The sequence below is a fragment of the Meles meles genome, chromosome 18 (assembly GCF_922984935.1).
Source record: "Meles meles chromosome 18, mMelMel3.1 paternal haplotype, whole genome shotgun sequence".
In the NCBI taxonomy this organism is placed as follows: Eukaryota; Metazoa; Chordata; class Mammalia; order Carnivora; family Mustelidae; genus Meles; species Meles meles.
In genome coordinates, this window is record NC_060083.1 from 14,555,097 (window position 1) to 14,571,019 (window position 15,923).

The following is a 15,923-nucleotide window of genomic DNA, read 5'->3' on the forward strand; positions in this document are numbered from 1 at the left end:
TTCGCGGACTGCAGCCAAATCCCATCCCTTGCTCTGGAGGCACACTATGACGGCTACGCCAGGTGGCGCCAGACAACAGGCCAAAAGTGCGGGCTGTGCACCAGGGACGCAAGCCCGCGGGGTGCGCAGGCGGCTGCTGCAGGTTGGATCGAATCCGGTCTGGCTGGGATCCCACTTCCCAGCGCGAGGAGGGCATAGGGCGCCGGTTGTGGACCGGGATAGCCTGGCTCAGAGTACAGGGCCAGCGGGATCGGCAGGCCTGGCACCCTGTGACTCCAAACGCAGAAGAAGGGCTTTGACGTTTTTATCCAAGAGGTGTCCTGAAACCGCCTTTGCCTGCCCGGGACTGCCAAGGAGAAGGCGGCCGACTCTTGGCGTCTCCTGTGCCAGAGGAAAACATCAAAGTTTCCCAGAGACGCCAGAAACCCCCATGCCCTACCCCAGCTTCCCAGAGCAACAGCGGTGCTCCTCCATCTCCAGGGTGGACAGAGAAGATTCCATGGGGGTCCAGTGGGCCTGCCTGTGAAACTGAAACCATGAAAGTTCTGGTCAAAAACGTGGATGGATCAATTTCAGTGTATGACGTTGGAGTGGACAAGGTCTTAGGAAGCATAAAAGTAAGTCCAGAATCCATAAAGGAAATATAATCGATCAACTTGACCACCTGAGTAAATACAGTTTACCTTTGCATAAACCACAAGGAAAGTCAGCAGACAGTAAATAGGTGTGGGGAGCATTCAGGTATATATGGATGTTCTAAGAATATTGATTTCAGCATTCCTTGTTTCAGGAACAAAAAGTTGGGGAAAAATAATAGTCATTCAGAGGAGCCAGATGAATCTCTGGTGTGTCCATACAATGCAGTACTGTGTGTGTTCTGTTTTATGAGCAGTCCAACTCAGTCAGCTGTGACAAGTGACTAGAGACTGGGTGACTTTAAAACAACAGAAATTCATTTCTCCCATTTCTGGAGGCTAGAAGTCCAAGGTCAGGGCACTGACATGGTTGGATGAGGGCCCTCTTCTGAGTCGCAGACTTCCCTTATAATCTCATATGGCGGAAAGATCTAGGGAGCTTTATGCAGTATCGTTTATTTTTATTTTTTATACTTTATTTTAATTCCAGTATAGTTAAGTTCCAGGTATAAAATACGTGATTCAGTAATTCCTTACATCACCCAGTGCTCATCAGGACACGTGTCCTTCTTGCTCCCCGTCACCTATTTCAACCATCCCCCCCACCAACTCCTGCTCTGCTCACCATCAATTTGTTCTCTATAGCTAAGACTGTTTCTTGGTTTGCCTCTCTCTCTCCCCCGCTTTGCTCATTTGTTCTGTTTCCTAAATTCTACATGAGTAAATCATATGGTATTTGTCTTTCTCTGACTTATTTCACTTAGCATTATATTCTCTAGTTGTAGCCATGCCATTGTGAATGGCAAGATTTCATTTTTGTGGCTGAATAATATTCCGTTGTATATATATATGTCCCATCTTCTGATCCATTCCTCTCTCGATGGACACTTGGGTTGCATTCACCGTTTGGCACTGTAAATTTTAAAGAATACTACAGTCATCACAGGGGTGAGTGGGTCGCATTCAAATTAGTGTTTTTCTATTGTTTGGGTAAATACGCAAGTAGTGTGATTCCTAGATCAGAGGGTAACTATTTTTAAATTTTTGAGGAAACTGCATATTGTTTTTCAGAGTGGCTGCACCAATTTGCATTTCCTCCAACAGTGCAGGAGGACTCCCCTTTCTCCCCATCCTCACCAACACTTGTTTCTTGTCTTGCTGGTTTCAGCCATTCTGATGCATGTGACGTGGTATCTCGTTGTTTTGCTTTGTATTTCCTTGATAATGAGTGATGGTGAGCATCTTTTCATGTGTCTGCTGTCCATCTGGATGTCTTCTCTGGCAAAACGTCTGTTCGAGTCTTCTGCCCATTTTTTAATTGGATTATTTGTTTTTTAGGGGCTGTTGACTTGTACCAGTTCTTTATAGAGTTTGAATGCTAACCCTTTATCGGATTTGTTGTTTACAAATATCTTATCCCATTCAGTAGGTTGCCTTTTAGTTTTGTTGATTCCTTCCCCATGCAGAAGATTTCGATGATGTCCCAATACTCCATTTTTGTTTTTGTTTCTCCTGCTTCAGGAGACATATCTAGAAAGAAGTTCCTATGGCTGATGTCAAAGAAGTTACTGCCTGTGCTCTCTTACAGGATATTTATGGTCTCAGGTCTCACATTTTGGTCTTTAATCCATTTTGAGTTTACTTTTGTGTATGGTGTATGGAAATGGTCCAGTTTCATTGCTTTGTGTGTAGCAGTAAAGTTTTCCCAACACCATTTGTTGAAGAGACTGTCTTTTTCCTCTTGGACATTCTTTTCTCCTCTGTCAAAGATTGACAGAACACGTAGTTGTAGGTGTATTTCTGGGTTTTCTCTTCTGTTCTATTGGTCTATGTGTCTGTTTTTGTGCCAGGACCAGACTGTTTTGGTTCCTACAGCTTTATAATATAACTCGAAGTCTACATCCAGCGTCTCTGTTTAAAACCACTCATCCTACCCACAACTTGTACAAACGGGAACTCCGGATGGGTCACATACTTAAAGGTAAAAGGTAAAATTATACAACTTTAAAGGAAAAATTCTAATAAAAATATGTGGACTGTGGGGCTAAGCAAAGAGAGTTTAGACTTGACACTCCAAGTGTGATTCATGTAAAGGAACGGATCAGCTGGAATTCACCAAACTTAAGAATCCAGGCTCTGTGAAAGGGACTCTGAGAGCCTGAAACCAAGACTGAGAAAATATTTGCAAACCACGTATCTGACCAAGTGTTAGTAACCAGAATGTGTAAAGAACTCTCAAAACATAGCAGCAAAACAGAAATGGATTTGAGATAGCCCATGCAATGAAATCAGTCCAACAGTGTAAAGGTAATCAAAAAACTCATCATAAAGGAAAAGGTCAGGAACATAATATAAATTCAATAGTACAGTTACCCTGTAAAATACATGACAGTAACACATGACATGAAAGAAAGATCTTACCCAAGTATTCAAGGATGATTTAGCATTCCAATATCAGGCAATGTGTCACTGCACTTAAAAAATGTATCTTGATAGATGTAATAACGTTTTAAAAATATTTTATTTGAGGGAGAAGTAGCAGCCTGAGACTACATCAGGTAACAGGAGATCAGCTCGATAGCTTATCTAAACATTGCAAACACCGACAAATCCAATGGGAGAGCGAAGAGAAGAAGAACAGCAACTCTAGAAACAGAAAATCAACCACTTTCTGAAAGGTAGGACTGGCAGAGTAGTGAATCTAAAAGGACGGGAAGATAGACTGCGGGGGGAGGGGCTGGCTCCCGGCAAGCGGCAGAGCAACGGAGCACAAAATCAGGACTTTTAGAAGTCTGTTCCACTGAGGGACATTGCTCCAGAGGCTAAACCAGGGTGAAGCCCACGCGGGGTCAGCGTGGCCCCAGGCCCCGCAGGGTCACAGAAGGATCGGGGGTGTCAGAGTGTCGGAGAGCTCGCAGGTATTGGAACGGAGAAGCCGGCTGCAGAGACAGAGCCGAGGACTGAACTCTCAGCTCGGGGTTACCTTGAACTGGTCGCGGGCTGGGTGAGCTCGGAGCGTGGCTAGAGGCTGGGGATACGGGAGTGATTGGGTGCTGTCTTCTGGGGGCGCACTGAGGAGTGGGGCCCCAGGCTCTCGGCTCCTCCGGGCCAGAGACTGGGAGGCTGCCATTTTCATTCCCGTCCTCCGGAACTCTACAGAAAGCGTTCAGGGAACAGAAGCTCCCAAAAGCAAACCCGAGCCGATTACTTAGTCCAGCCGATTACTAAGTTCGATTAATTACTTAGACCTGGCAGGCCAGAAAGAGTTGGCATGATATATTCAGAGCACTAAACGAGAAAAACATGCAGCCAAGAATACTCTATCCAGCTAGGCTATCATTGAAAATAGAAGGAGAGATAAAAAGGGCGGTGCAATCCCGCCTCGGGCAAAGACACTTGAGAGTCACTACAACAGACCCCTCCCCCAGAAGATAACAAAATATCCAGCCAGGACGAAGTTCATCTATCAAGGAGAAAGCAGGTTCAATTCCTAAGACAGCAGAGCAATTCCAGAGGAGGAGAAAGCAAAGCACGGAACTCATGGCTTTCTCCCCATGATTCTTTAGTCTTGCGGCTACTTCAATTTTTTTTTTCTTTTTTCAAGTTTTTTTTCTTTTTTCTTCTTTCTTCTTCTGCTAAATTTTTTAAAACTTTTACCCTTTTCTTTTTTAACGTTTTTTGACTAGTTCATCTAAATATATATATTTTTCTTTCTTTTTTATATTTTTTATTTTTTAAATTTTTTTCTTTTTTATTCCTTTTTTTTTTTCAGAACCTGTTTTTATCCCCTTTCTCGCCCCCCCCACAATTAGGGGTCTCTTCTGATTTGGTTACAGCACATTTTTCTGGGGTCTTTGCCACCCTTTTAGTAGTTTATTTGCTCCTTCATATCCTCTTATCTGGACAAAATGACAAGGCGGAAAAATCACCACAAACAAAAGAACAAGAGACAGTACCGAAGGCTAGGGACCTAATCAACACAGACATTGGTAATATGTCAGATCAAGAGTTCAGAATGACGATTCTGAACATTCTAGCCGGGCTCGAAAAAGGCATGGAAGATATTAGAGAAACCCTCTCTGGAGATATTAAAGCCCTTTCTGGAGAAATTAAAGAACTAAAATCTAACCAAGTTGAAATCAAAAAAGCTATTAATGAGGTGCAATCAAAAATGGAGGCTCTCACTGCTAGGATCAATGAGGCAGAAGAAAGAATTAGTGATATAGAAGGCCAAATGACAGAGAATAAGGAAGCCGAGCAAAAGAGGGACAAACAGCTATTGGACCATGAGGGGAGAATTCGAGAGATAAGTGACACCATAAGACGAAACAACATTAGAATAATTGGGATTCCAGAAGAAGAAGAAACAGAGAGGGGAGCAGAAGGTCTATTGGAGAGAATCATTGGAGAGAATTTCCCTAATATGGCAAAGGGAACAAGCATCAAAATCCAGGAGATGCAGAGAACCCCCCTCAAAGTCAACAAGAATAGGTCCACACCCCGTCACCTAATAGTAAAATTTACAAGTCTTAGTGACAAAGAGAAAATCCTGAGAGCAGCACGAGAAAAGAAGTCTGTAACATACAATGGTAAAAATATTAGATTGGCAGCAGACTTATCCACAGAGACCTGGCAGGCCAGAAAGAGCTGGCATGATATATTCAGAGCACTAAACGAGAAAAACATGCAGCCAAGAATACTCTATCCAGCTAGGCTATCATTGAAAATAGAAGGAGAGATAAAAAGCTTCCAGGACAAACAAAAACTGAAAGAATTTGCAAACACCAAACCAGCTCTACAGGAAATATTAAAAGGGGTCCTCTAAGCAAAGAGAGAGCCTAAAAGTAGTAGATCAGAAAGGTACAGAGACAATATACAGTAACAGTCACCTTACAGGCTAATAATGGCACTAAATTCATATCTCTCAATAGTTACCCTGAATGTTAATGGGCTAAATGCCCCAATCAAAAGACACAGGTTATCAGAATGGATAAAAAAATAAAACCCATCAGTATGTTGCCTACAAGAAACTCATTTTAGACGCGAAGACACCTCCAGATTTAAAATGAGGGGGTGGAAAACAATTTACCACGCTAATGGGCATCAGAAGAAAGCTGGGGGTGGCAATCCTTATATCAGATCAATTAGATTTTAAGCCAAAGACTATAATAAGAGATGAGGAAGGACACTATATCCTAATCAAAGGGTCTGTCCAACAAGAAGATCTAACAATTTTAAATATCTATGCCCCTAACGTGGGAGCAGCCAACTATATCAACCAATTAAGAACAAAATCAAAGAAACACATCAATAATAATACAATAATAGTAGGGGACTTGAACACTCCCCTCACTGAAATGGACAGATCATCCAAGCCAAAGATCAACAAGGAAATAAAGGCCTTAAATGACACACTGGACCAGATGGACATCACAGATATATTCAGAACATTTCATCCCAAAGCAACAGAATACACGTTCTTCTCTAGTGCACATGGAACCTTCTCCAGAATAGATCACATCCTGGGTCACAAATCAGGTCTCAACCGGTATCAAAAGATTGGGATTATTCCCTGCATATTTTCAGACCACAATGCTCTGAAGCTAGAACTCAATCACAAGACGAAAGCTGGAAAGAACCCAAATACATGGAGACTAAACAGCATCCTTCTAAAGAATGAATGGGTTAACCAGGAAATTAAAGAAGAATTGAAAAAAAAAATCATGGAAACAAATGATAATGAAAACACAACAGTTCAAAATCTGTGGGACACAGCAAAGGCAGTCCTGAGAGGAAAATATATAGCGGTACAAGCCTTTCTCAAGAAACAAGAAAGGTCTCAAGTACACAACCTAACCCTACACATAAAGGAGCTGAAGAAAGAAACCCTAAACCCAGCAGGAGAAGAGAAATCATAAAGATCAGAGCAGAAATCAATGAAATAGAAACCCCCCCCAAAAAAATAGAAAAAAATCAATGAAACTAGGAGCTGTTTCTTTGAAAGAATCAATAAGACTGATAAATGCCTGGCCAGACTCATCAAAAAGAAAAGAGAAAGGACCCAAATCAATAAAATCATGAATGAAAGAGGAGAGATCACAACTAACACCAAAGAAATACAGACAATTCTAAGAACATACTATGAGCAACTCTACGCCACCAAATTGGACAATCTGGAAGAAATGGATGCATTCCTAGAGACATATAAACACCACAACTGAACCAGGAAGAAATAGAAAACCTGAACAGGCCCATAACCAGTAAGGAGATTGAAACAGTCATCAAAAATCTCCAAACAAACAAAAGCCCAGGGCCAGACGGCTTCCCAGGGAAATTCTACCAAACATTTAAAGAAGAACTCATTCCTATTCTCCTGAAACTGTTCCAAAAAATAGAAACGGAAGGAAAACTTCCAAACTCATTTTATGAGGCCAGCATCACCTTGATCCCAAAACCAGACAAGGATCCCACCAAAAAAGAGAACTACAGACCAATATCCTTGATGAACACAGACGCAAAAATTCTCGCCAAAATACTAGCCAATAGGATTCAACAGTACATTAAAAGGATTATTCACCACGATCAAGTGGGATTTATTCCAGGGCTGCAGGGTTGGTTCAACATCCGCAAATCAATCAATGTGATAGAACACCTTAATAAAAGAAAGAACAAGAACCATATGATACTCTCCATAGATGCTGAAAAAGCATTTGACAAAGTACAGCATCCCTTCCTGATCAAAACTCTTCAAAGTGTAGGGATAGAGGGCACATACCTCAATATTATCAAAGCCATCCATGAAAAACCCATCGCAAATATCATTCTCAATGGAGAAAAACTGAAAGCTTTTCCGTGAAGGTCAGGAACACGGCAGGGATGTCCATTATCACCACTGCTATTCAACATAGTACTAGAAGTCCTAGCCTCAGCAATCAGACAACAAGAAGAAATTAAAGGCATCCAAATCGGTAAAGAAGAAGTCAAACTATCACTCTTCGCAGATGATATGATACTATATGTGGAAAACCCAAAAGACTCCACTCCAAAACTGCTAGAACTTGTACAGGAATTCAGTAAAGTGTCAGGATATAAAATCAATGCACAGAAATCAGTTGCATTTCTGTACACCAACAAGACTGAAGAAAGAGAAATTAAGGAGTCAATCCCATTTACAATTGTACCCAAAACTATAAGATACCTAGGAATAAACCTAACCAAAGAGATTAAGAATCTATACACAGAAAATTATAAAGTACTCATGAAAGAAATTGAGGAAGACACAAAAAAATGGAAAAATGTTCCATGCTCCTGGATTGGAAGAATAAATATTGTGAAAATGTCTATGCTACCTAAAGCAATCTACACATTTAATGCAATCCCTATCAAAATACCATCCATTTTTTTCAAAGAAATGGAACAAATAATCCTCAAATTTATATGGAACCAGAAAAGACCTCGAATAGCCAAAGGAATATTGAAGAACAAAGCCAAAGTTGGTGGCATCACAATTCCGGACTTCAAGCTCTATTACAAAGCTGTCATCATCAAGACAGCATGGTACTGGCAGAAAAACAGACACATAGATCAGTGGAACAGAATAGAGAGCCCAGAAATCGACCCTCAACTCTATGGTCAACTAATCTTCGACAAAGCAGGAAAGAATGTCCAATGGAAAAAAGACACCCTCTTCAATAAATGGTGCTGGGAAAATTGGACAGCCACATGCAGAAAAATGAAATTGGACCACTTCCTTACACCACACACGAAAATAGACTCCAAATGGATGAAGGACCTCAGTGTGAGAAAGGAATCCATCAAAATCCTTAAGGAGAATGCAGGCAGCAACCTCTTCGACCTCAGCCGTAGCAACATCTTCCTAGGAACAACGGCAAAGGCAAGGGAAGCAAGGGCAAAAATGAGCTATTGGGATTTCATCAAGATCAAAAGCTTTTGCACAGCAAAGGAAACAGTTAACAAAACCAAAAGACAACTGACAGAATGGGAGAAGATATTTGCAAACGACATATCAGATAAAGGGCTAGTATCCAAAAGCTATAAGGAACTTAGCAAACTCAACACCCAAACAATCCAATCAAGAAATGGGCAGAGGACATGAACAGACATTTCTGCAAAGAAGACATCCAGATGGCCAACAGACACATGAAAAAGTGCTCCACGTCACTCGGCATCAGGGAAATACAAATCAAAACCACAATGAGATATCACCTCACACCAGTCAGAATGGCTAAAATGAACAAGTCAGGAAATGATAGATGCTGGAGAGGATGTGGAGAAAGGGGAACCCTCCTCCACTGTTGGTGGGAATGCAAGCTGGTGCAACCACTCTGGAAAACAGCATGGAGGTTCCTCAAAATGTTGAAAATAGAACTACCGTATGACCCAGCAATTGCATTACTGGGTATTTACCCTAAAGATACAAACATAGTGATCCAAAGGGGCACGTGTACCCGAATGTTTATAGCAGCAATGTCCACAATAGCCAAACTATGGAAAGAACCTAGATGTCCATCAACAGATGAATGGATAAAGAAGATGTGGTATATATACACAATGGAATACTATGCAGCCATCAAAAGAAATGAAATCATGCCATTTGCGATGACGTGGATGGAACTAGAGCGTATCATGCTTAGTGAAATAAGTCAATCGGAGAAAGACAACTATCATATGATCTCCCTGATATGAGGACATGGAGAAGCAACATGGGGGGTTGGGGGATAGGAGAAGAATAAATGAAACAAGATGGGATTGGGAGGGAGACAAACCATAAATGACTCTTAATCTCACAAAACAAACTGGGGGTTGCTGGGGGGAGGTGGGATTGGGAGAGGGGGAGGGGGCTATGGACATTGGGAGGGTAGGTGCTATCGTGAGTGCTGTGAAGTGTGTAAACCTGGCGATTCACAGACCTGTACCCCTGGGGATAAAAATACATTATATGTTTATTAAAAAAAAAATTTGGAATGGTATTCGAACCATAAGAGACTATGGACTCTGAAAAACAACCTGAGGGTTTTGAAGGGTCAGGGGTGGGAGGTTGGGGGAACAGGTGGTGGGTAATGGGGAGGGCACGTTTTGCATGGAGCACTGGGTGTTGTGCAAAAAGAATGAATACTGTTACGTTGAAAAATAAATAAAATGGAAAAAAATCCATTTAGTAAAAATATTTTATTTGAGAGAGAGAGAGAAAAAAAAAAAGCACAAGCAGGGAGAGGGGCAGAGGAGAAGGAGAAGCAGACTCCTTGAGCAGGGAGCCCTACATGCGGTTCCATCCCAAGACTCCCAAATCATGACCTGAGCCAAAGGCAGATAGATGCTTAACCTACCAAGCCACCCACAGGCCCCATAACAACATTTTTGAAGTTCAATATTTGCAATGATTACAAATTTTTAAAATACTAGGCATAAAAGGGAAAATTTTTCAGCGCTAGAAAACCTGCATATTTAAAGACATCATTTATGAAATGGACACATTTTAAGGCATTCCACCCCTTGCCAGTTGCTCTCTTGTTTAACTTGTTTCTCTGACTTTTCAGGAATTCCACATTTGGAGCTCTCTAGTTTACTTTCCAACCTTGGAACTCAGAACTCATTGATACCATCCAACTACTAATATTCCCTGGTTTGGTCCTGTCTGTCACCTTTGGAGGCTAGAAGAGATATATACTTTCTAAGGAGATAATTAGCCATTCAAAAAACCTCCAATTTGCTAATACGGCAATAGAAATTTATGAAAAACTCTACAATTTTAATTGATTTGAACAATTCCTTATTTCTAAACTATCTTCATGGCTTGTTTCTCAATTAGTATATGCATTTTATATTCTTGTTTTTCTAAGAATATGAGTATATAGTATACATGTATGTGCACATATGTGAACAGAGAAATGTCATAAATTTATGATTCTCAAATGATGTTAGTGAGTACCTTGTTTTTGGTTTTATTTTTAGAAAACATTATTAGAAATATTAGGAATACAGATTCTATTAGGATATTTCTGACATAGAGTGGTGATCTCTGATCAATAGATGAGACAGATGCCTATAAAATAATTTGGGGAAAGGAAGATACAAATGGAAGAAATAAGCAGAATTTGGAGTTCTTGAGATTACAAATAATAATGACAGTTCTTATTTTTTTTAATTAAAAAATTTTTAAAAGATTTTTATTTATTTATTTGACAGAGAGAGATCACAAGTAGAGAGTCAGGAAGAGAGAGAGAGAGGAGGAAGCAGGCTCCCTGCCGAGCAGAGAGCCCGATGCGGGACTCGATCCCAGGACCCTGAGATCATGACCCGAGCCAAAGGTATGGGCTTAACCCATTGAGCCACCCAGGTGCCCTTTTTTTTTAAATTTTAAAGAGAGGCAGGCAGAGAGAGAGGGGAGAGAGGGAGAAGAAGGCTCCCCATGGAGCAAAGAGCCCAATGCGGGGCTCAATCCCAGGACCCCGGGATCATGACCGGAGCCAAACGCAAAGACTGATCACCCAGGTGCCCCAATAATGACAGTTCTTAATATATTTCTTATGATTTTTGAAAACTATATCACTGTGTCTCTATCATGGCTGTGAATCTCAGTTCTGTTGAAAGCTTATTTTTGCTTTTTGTTTTTTTTTTTAATTTTGTTTTTATTTTATTTTATGTCTGTTTAGTGTTTTGATTTATTTGTCCTTTTTTATTGAATGTTTTCCTTGCCTTATAATTACTAAATTAGGATCTCAAGTTATGATGCTAAATAATTAAAAGTTTAAAGTCTCTATATTCTATAAAGATACATATGACAACAGAAATGCATTTTAAATCATATTACTAAGTATAAACAATTCTTAGGCACAGCACAATTTAAATATATAGATATAGATATAGACATAGACATATGTATGTATATATACATACATATTATATAAAACTCAAAGTTTCGAGTAAAAGTCATAGCAAAGGAAATCCACCAGAGTAGTTGCCTATGATGATGGCTGATAATGGGCCTTCTAATCAGAGCTAGAGAGGGAGAAATAACATAAAATAAAATAATAGAGACATTGTGCATGAGTTAGTATTTGTGGTAAAGACTGAGTCATTATTCACTCACAGCACTGCCTCCTATGAACACAATGGAAGACTGTGTCTTTTAGACTCCATATGAGTTGATTGCAACCATGTAAGTGAGTTCTGAATGATGAAATGAAAAACAGAACTTTTAGCCTAATCATTACACCGTGTGCATAATCACCCCTTTGTTCTCTTCTTCTGCTTGTGAATTCAGCATCATGGATGAAAAGATCTTGGATACCTGACTTACCACGGAGAGTCTGCCTGGCTCATGACTAAGTGAGAAAGAATCATTTAGGCTGCTAAGCTAGCGAGATGTGGTGTCGTTAGAGTACCTAGCAATAGCACCATTAACAGGATGACGATGGGGTCCCATGAAGCATATGATTCAATAAAAGTTGTTTCTGTGGAGAGAAATGTAAAAGAAGAAGGGAAAAAAACAGAAGAGTAAAGGTTCCACATAACAATATTTTACAAAGCCTCCATCCAAATCAGTGTTCATACGTATTATTATATAAGCAAAAGCAGAGAAGAAAATTCTGATTTAAAATATTCACAAGTTCAAGCTTTGTCCAGATTAGACTAACTGGAGCCAAATATCCCTTTCTGCTATTAAAAACCTGATAACCCAAATGAAAGAGTTGTTTTCACAAACTGGAAAACACAGCATGGGAGTGTGACACATAAGGCAAGGAAAAAAAAAAGAGGTTAAAATCATGGTTACTACGTTTGCTATCTAAAAACACTTTCCAGATCATGGCATTGCGAGGAGAAATCCAATGGTAACTGTGTTGTCTTGTTGCATTTAGAAAACAGAAATTACTTTTGGGGAAGCCTGAGCCAGCTGGTCATGCAAGGCAGAATACTATAAAGGATGGAAGTAGGCAGAGGGATCGTTTTAAATTGTGGGTGCATGTTAATCTGTACACACAAAGGAGTAACCTTCATCAGGCTAAGGAGGTGAAAATTCTCAGGACCTCTGTGCTGAATAATTCAGAGATCACACAGACCTGGGAGGATAACTGGGGTGTTCAGGAAAGACACATAAAATGCTTTTTCTTTAAAAGCAGGAATGAACTAACCTAGAGTAAAGGCTATTTTAGACCTTGCCTTCAAAGCTTACAAAGAAGTGTCCAAGAGACCAAAGTAATCAGTTAAAATGTACATTGTCCCCAAATTTATCTATGAATTAAATCAGTCTCCATCAAATTCCAAACAGACACCTTACAGAAACTGAAAAGTACATTCAAAATACATGAAGAAATGAAGAGAACTTAAAATAACCAAAATGATTTTAAAAAATAGGAACAACTTTGGAGATTTACACCACTTAAATTCAAGATTCATTATACAGGTCAAAAATCATGACAGTGTAGCATTAGCATAAAGGTAAGACAGAACTGAACGAGGGGTGCCAGGCTGGCTCAATTGGTGGAGTATGTGACTATCTCAGGGCTGTGAGTTCAAGCCCTGGGGTGGGTAAGGAGACTACTTAAAAATTAAATCTTAAAAGGAAAAAAAAAGATAAAAGTGAATGGACCAGAATAACAAAACCAAAAATAGAACCACATACATAAAGCCAATTGGCAATTCAGTGGGGATAGAGATCAACAAATTATGCTGAAAATAGAGGCTAGCACATACAGGTAATAAAATGAATCTCAAATTTTACCTCCTATCATACACAAAAACAGACTCAAATTGAGTCATAGACCTAAGTATAAACCCCCAATTATGAAACTTCTAGAAAAGAGAATAGGAGAAATTGATTTTCTGTCTGGCAAAGATTTCTTAAATAGAATGAAGAACACATACTTGGACTTCCTGTTTCTTGTCCACCGTAGAAGAAGTTGGGAAGTCGCCACTGTATTCTAAGAAGTAAAAAAGTGAACAAACTAAAAAGTCAACAGCTCTTCTGAGATCTTTGAGAGAAGTGAGTTTACAAGCAAGACTGCTGTCCCTAGAATTGGAAAGACAGGTGAATACAGAGAATCATAGATTACTATGGCAAAAATCCACCGGCAGAAAACTAGGAGCAGTATTGGGGTAGGGAAAGCTGAACTTTGACAACTTCTAGAAGCTCAGTATGGACAAGTCTAAGAGACAAAAACTCCATGGGGACCCAGTCATAGACCCCCCCACTCCCCACACATTGATCTCTTGAAGCTTTACCAGGTTCTCATGGGAACCATGTGCATTCTGTTTTTCACAATATTAGCCCTCAGGAGGATTTAACCACACCCTAACCTTCTGGTCCTTTCACAGAGCCTAACTGACCTAAGAGAAGCAAAATACTCAATTCCATTCCATTGGAGCCATCCTGTCCCAACTAATAGTGTAAACTTCTGACCCTCCATAAGGTTGAAGAAGTACAGACAGACTTTCCCTGTGCTTTTTTATCTGCTCAGCCATCCAACAAATCATTATCGTCCATCTGCCATGTGCTGCGTGCTGTATTCAGTGAGGATAGAGCAGCAAAGAAATAGTCCCTGCCCTCCTAAACTTGATATTCTAGTGTAGAAGAGAGACAACAAGTAAGTAAAGAAACAAATGCACTATGTAATTTTGTGTGTTAAAATTTTCCATGAGGAAAAATCAGTTAGGTTAAAAACCTAATTGTAATCCATGAGATGAATTATCAGAAAGTTTTTGCCTTTGTAAGTGAACTGTGTTCATAATGTTTGATATGCCTACTCTGGAGATGGAGGTACATAAAGGCAAAATTCCATGTGGACAGTAAAAATATAAAGCGATTAAGAAAAAATAAAACCTTGAAATGAGTAAGTGACTGAATTAGATTGGGTTAACTATGTGATTTTGTTGTTTAGATATATCGTGATCCGGTGTTGAAGTGAAATTACTGTGTTTGCATTGAGAGCAAGTTCTACCGTGCTTTCAAAGGCCAGGTCTCAGACCGCATGGTAGACAACAACATTGAAATACAAGAAGAGATAATGCTTAAGTACATTGGCATAGTAACAATCTAAGATCTCCTATTCCTCAGCATACACAGAGGCAAAATTTGATGAGTCACATGTGTGAAATTACCAGTAAGAACATGCCAGTAATGAGATTCGTTAAAAAGTTTTGTTTTAGTTCTACGGATTTAGAAAGTTCTGCAGATAATAAACATGAGGTCTCCTTTTTTCCTCAGCTGCCGCTAAGGTGCTCGGTTCTTCCGAGGAAGCTAAGGCCATGTTGGGGTGAGGCCCTCACTTCATCCTGGGACTAGCACCGCGCCCAGCAGCGTCCGCTCAGCACTCGCCAGCACCATGGCCTCGGTCTTGGAGCTCGCCTGCATCTACTTGGCCCTCATCTTGCACGACGATGAGGTGACGGTCCCGGAGGATGAGATCAATGCCCTCATTAAAGCAGCGGGTGTGAATGTTGAACCCTCCTGGCCCGGCTTGTTTGCAAAGGCCCTGGCCAACGTCAACATTGGGAGCCTCATCTGCAATGGAGGAGCTGGTGGACCTGCCCCCGCAGCTGGTGCTGCACCAGCAGGAGGTCCCGCTCCTTCCACCACTGCTGCCCCAGCTGAGGAGAAGAAAGTGGAAGCAAAGAAAGAAGAATCTGAGGAGTCTGATGATGACATGGGCTTTGGTCTTTTTGACTAAACCACTTGTATAAGCTGCTCAATAAAAAGCTGAACTCTTGAAAAAGAAAACATGAGGTCTGCTGTTTGACTGTATTGATTAGAATTTCTTAATTAGCATCTTTTCAAGGTGTAAAGGGAAAAATGAATGAAACAAAACAATGAAAAGACTAAAATGAACACATTACTGGACAACTAATATATTTTGGGTACCAGGTAAAGCAATTTTGTGTAGATTATCTCAATGTTAAGAGGAGAAAAAAATAAAATAATGACATACGTAGCGGTGGAATTCTGTGACTCTAAACATTTCTTCCACTTCTCATTAATAAGGGATAAAATGAAGGCAAACTCTGGATGTTTGTCAGTGATGGTGATTTCTGTAAGTGTGTCCTACTGGGAGAATGGGGCCATAGGGTCTCATTCTCAGTCCCAGGGATTGTGGTTGCTTTGAAGTTCTCACAAACTTTTTTCTTTTGACTGAATCATCTATTTTAGTGCATAAAAATGGATTTTTGTCTTGAAAAACCTGAAGTTTCAAAAAGAAGATTACTGTCAGTATCAGTTAAAAGGGTGGAGAACATTCAGTGAATTTTTGCTGTTCATCGGGACATATCTTTAAA

The 15,923-nt window shown here is 40.2% G+C and overlaps 1 protein-coding gene across 1 annotated transcript; it reads left to right on the forward strand.

Moving 5' to 3' along the window:
* The first annotated feature begins 478 nt into the window (after positions 1–478).
* Positions 479–15,361, forward strand: LOC123929092 (60S acidic ribosomal protein P1-like). The gene is made up of 2 exons (XM_045984336.1): positions 479–617; positions 14,860–15,361. The coding sequence occupies exon 2, from the start codon at positions 14,978–14,980 to the stop codon at positions 15,320–15,322; it is 345 nt and encodes a 114-aa protein (XP_045840292.1). The 5' UTR covers positions 479–617; positions 14,860–14,977; the 3' UTR covers positions 15,323–15,361.
* Positions 15,362–15,923: the final 562 nt, after the last annotated feature.

Bases quoted from the DNA above. Each gene is read 5' to 3' on its own strand.
- LOC123929092 (XM_045984336.1), top strand. From the start codon at position 14,978: ATGGCCTCGGTCTTGGAGCTCGCCTGCATCTACTTGGCCCTCATCTTG.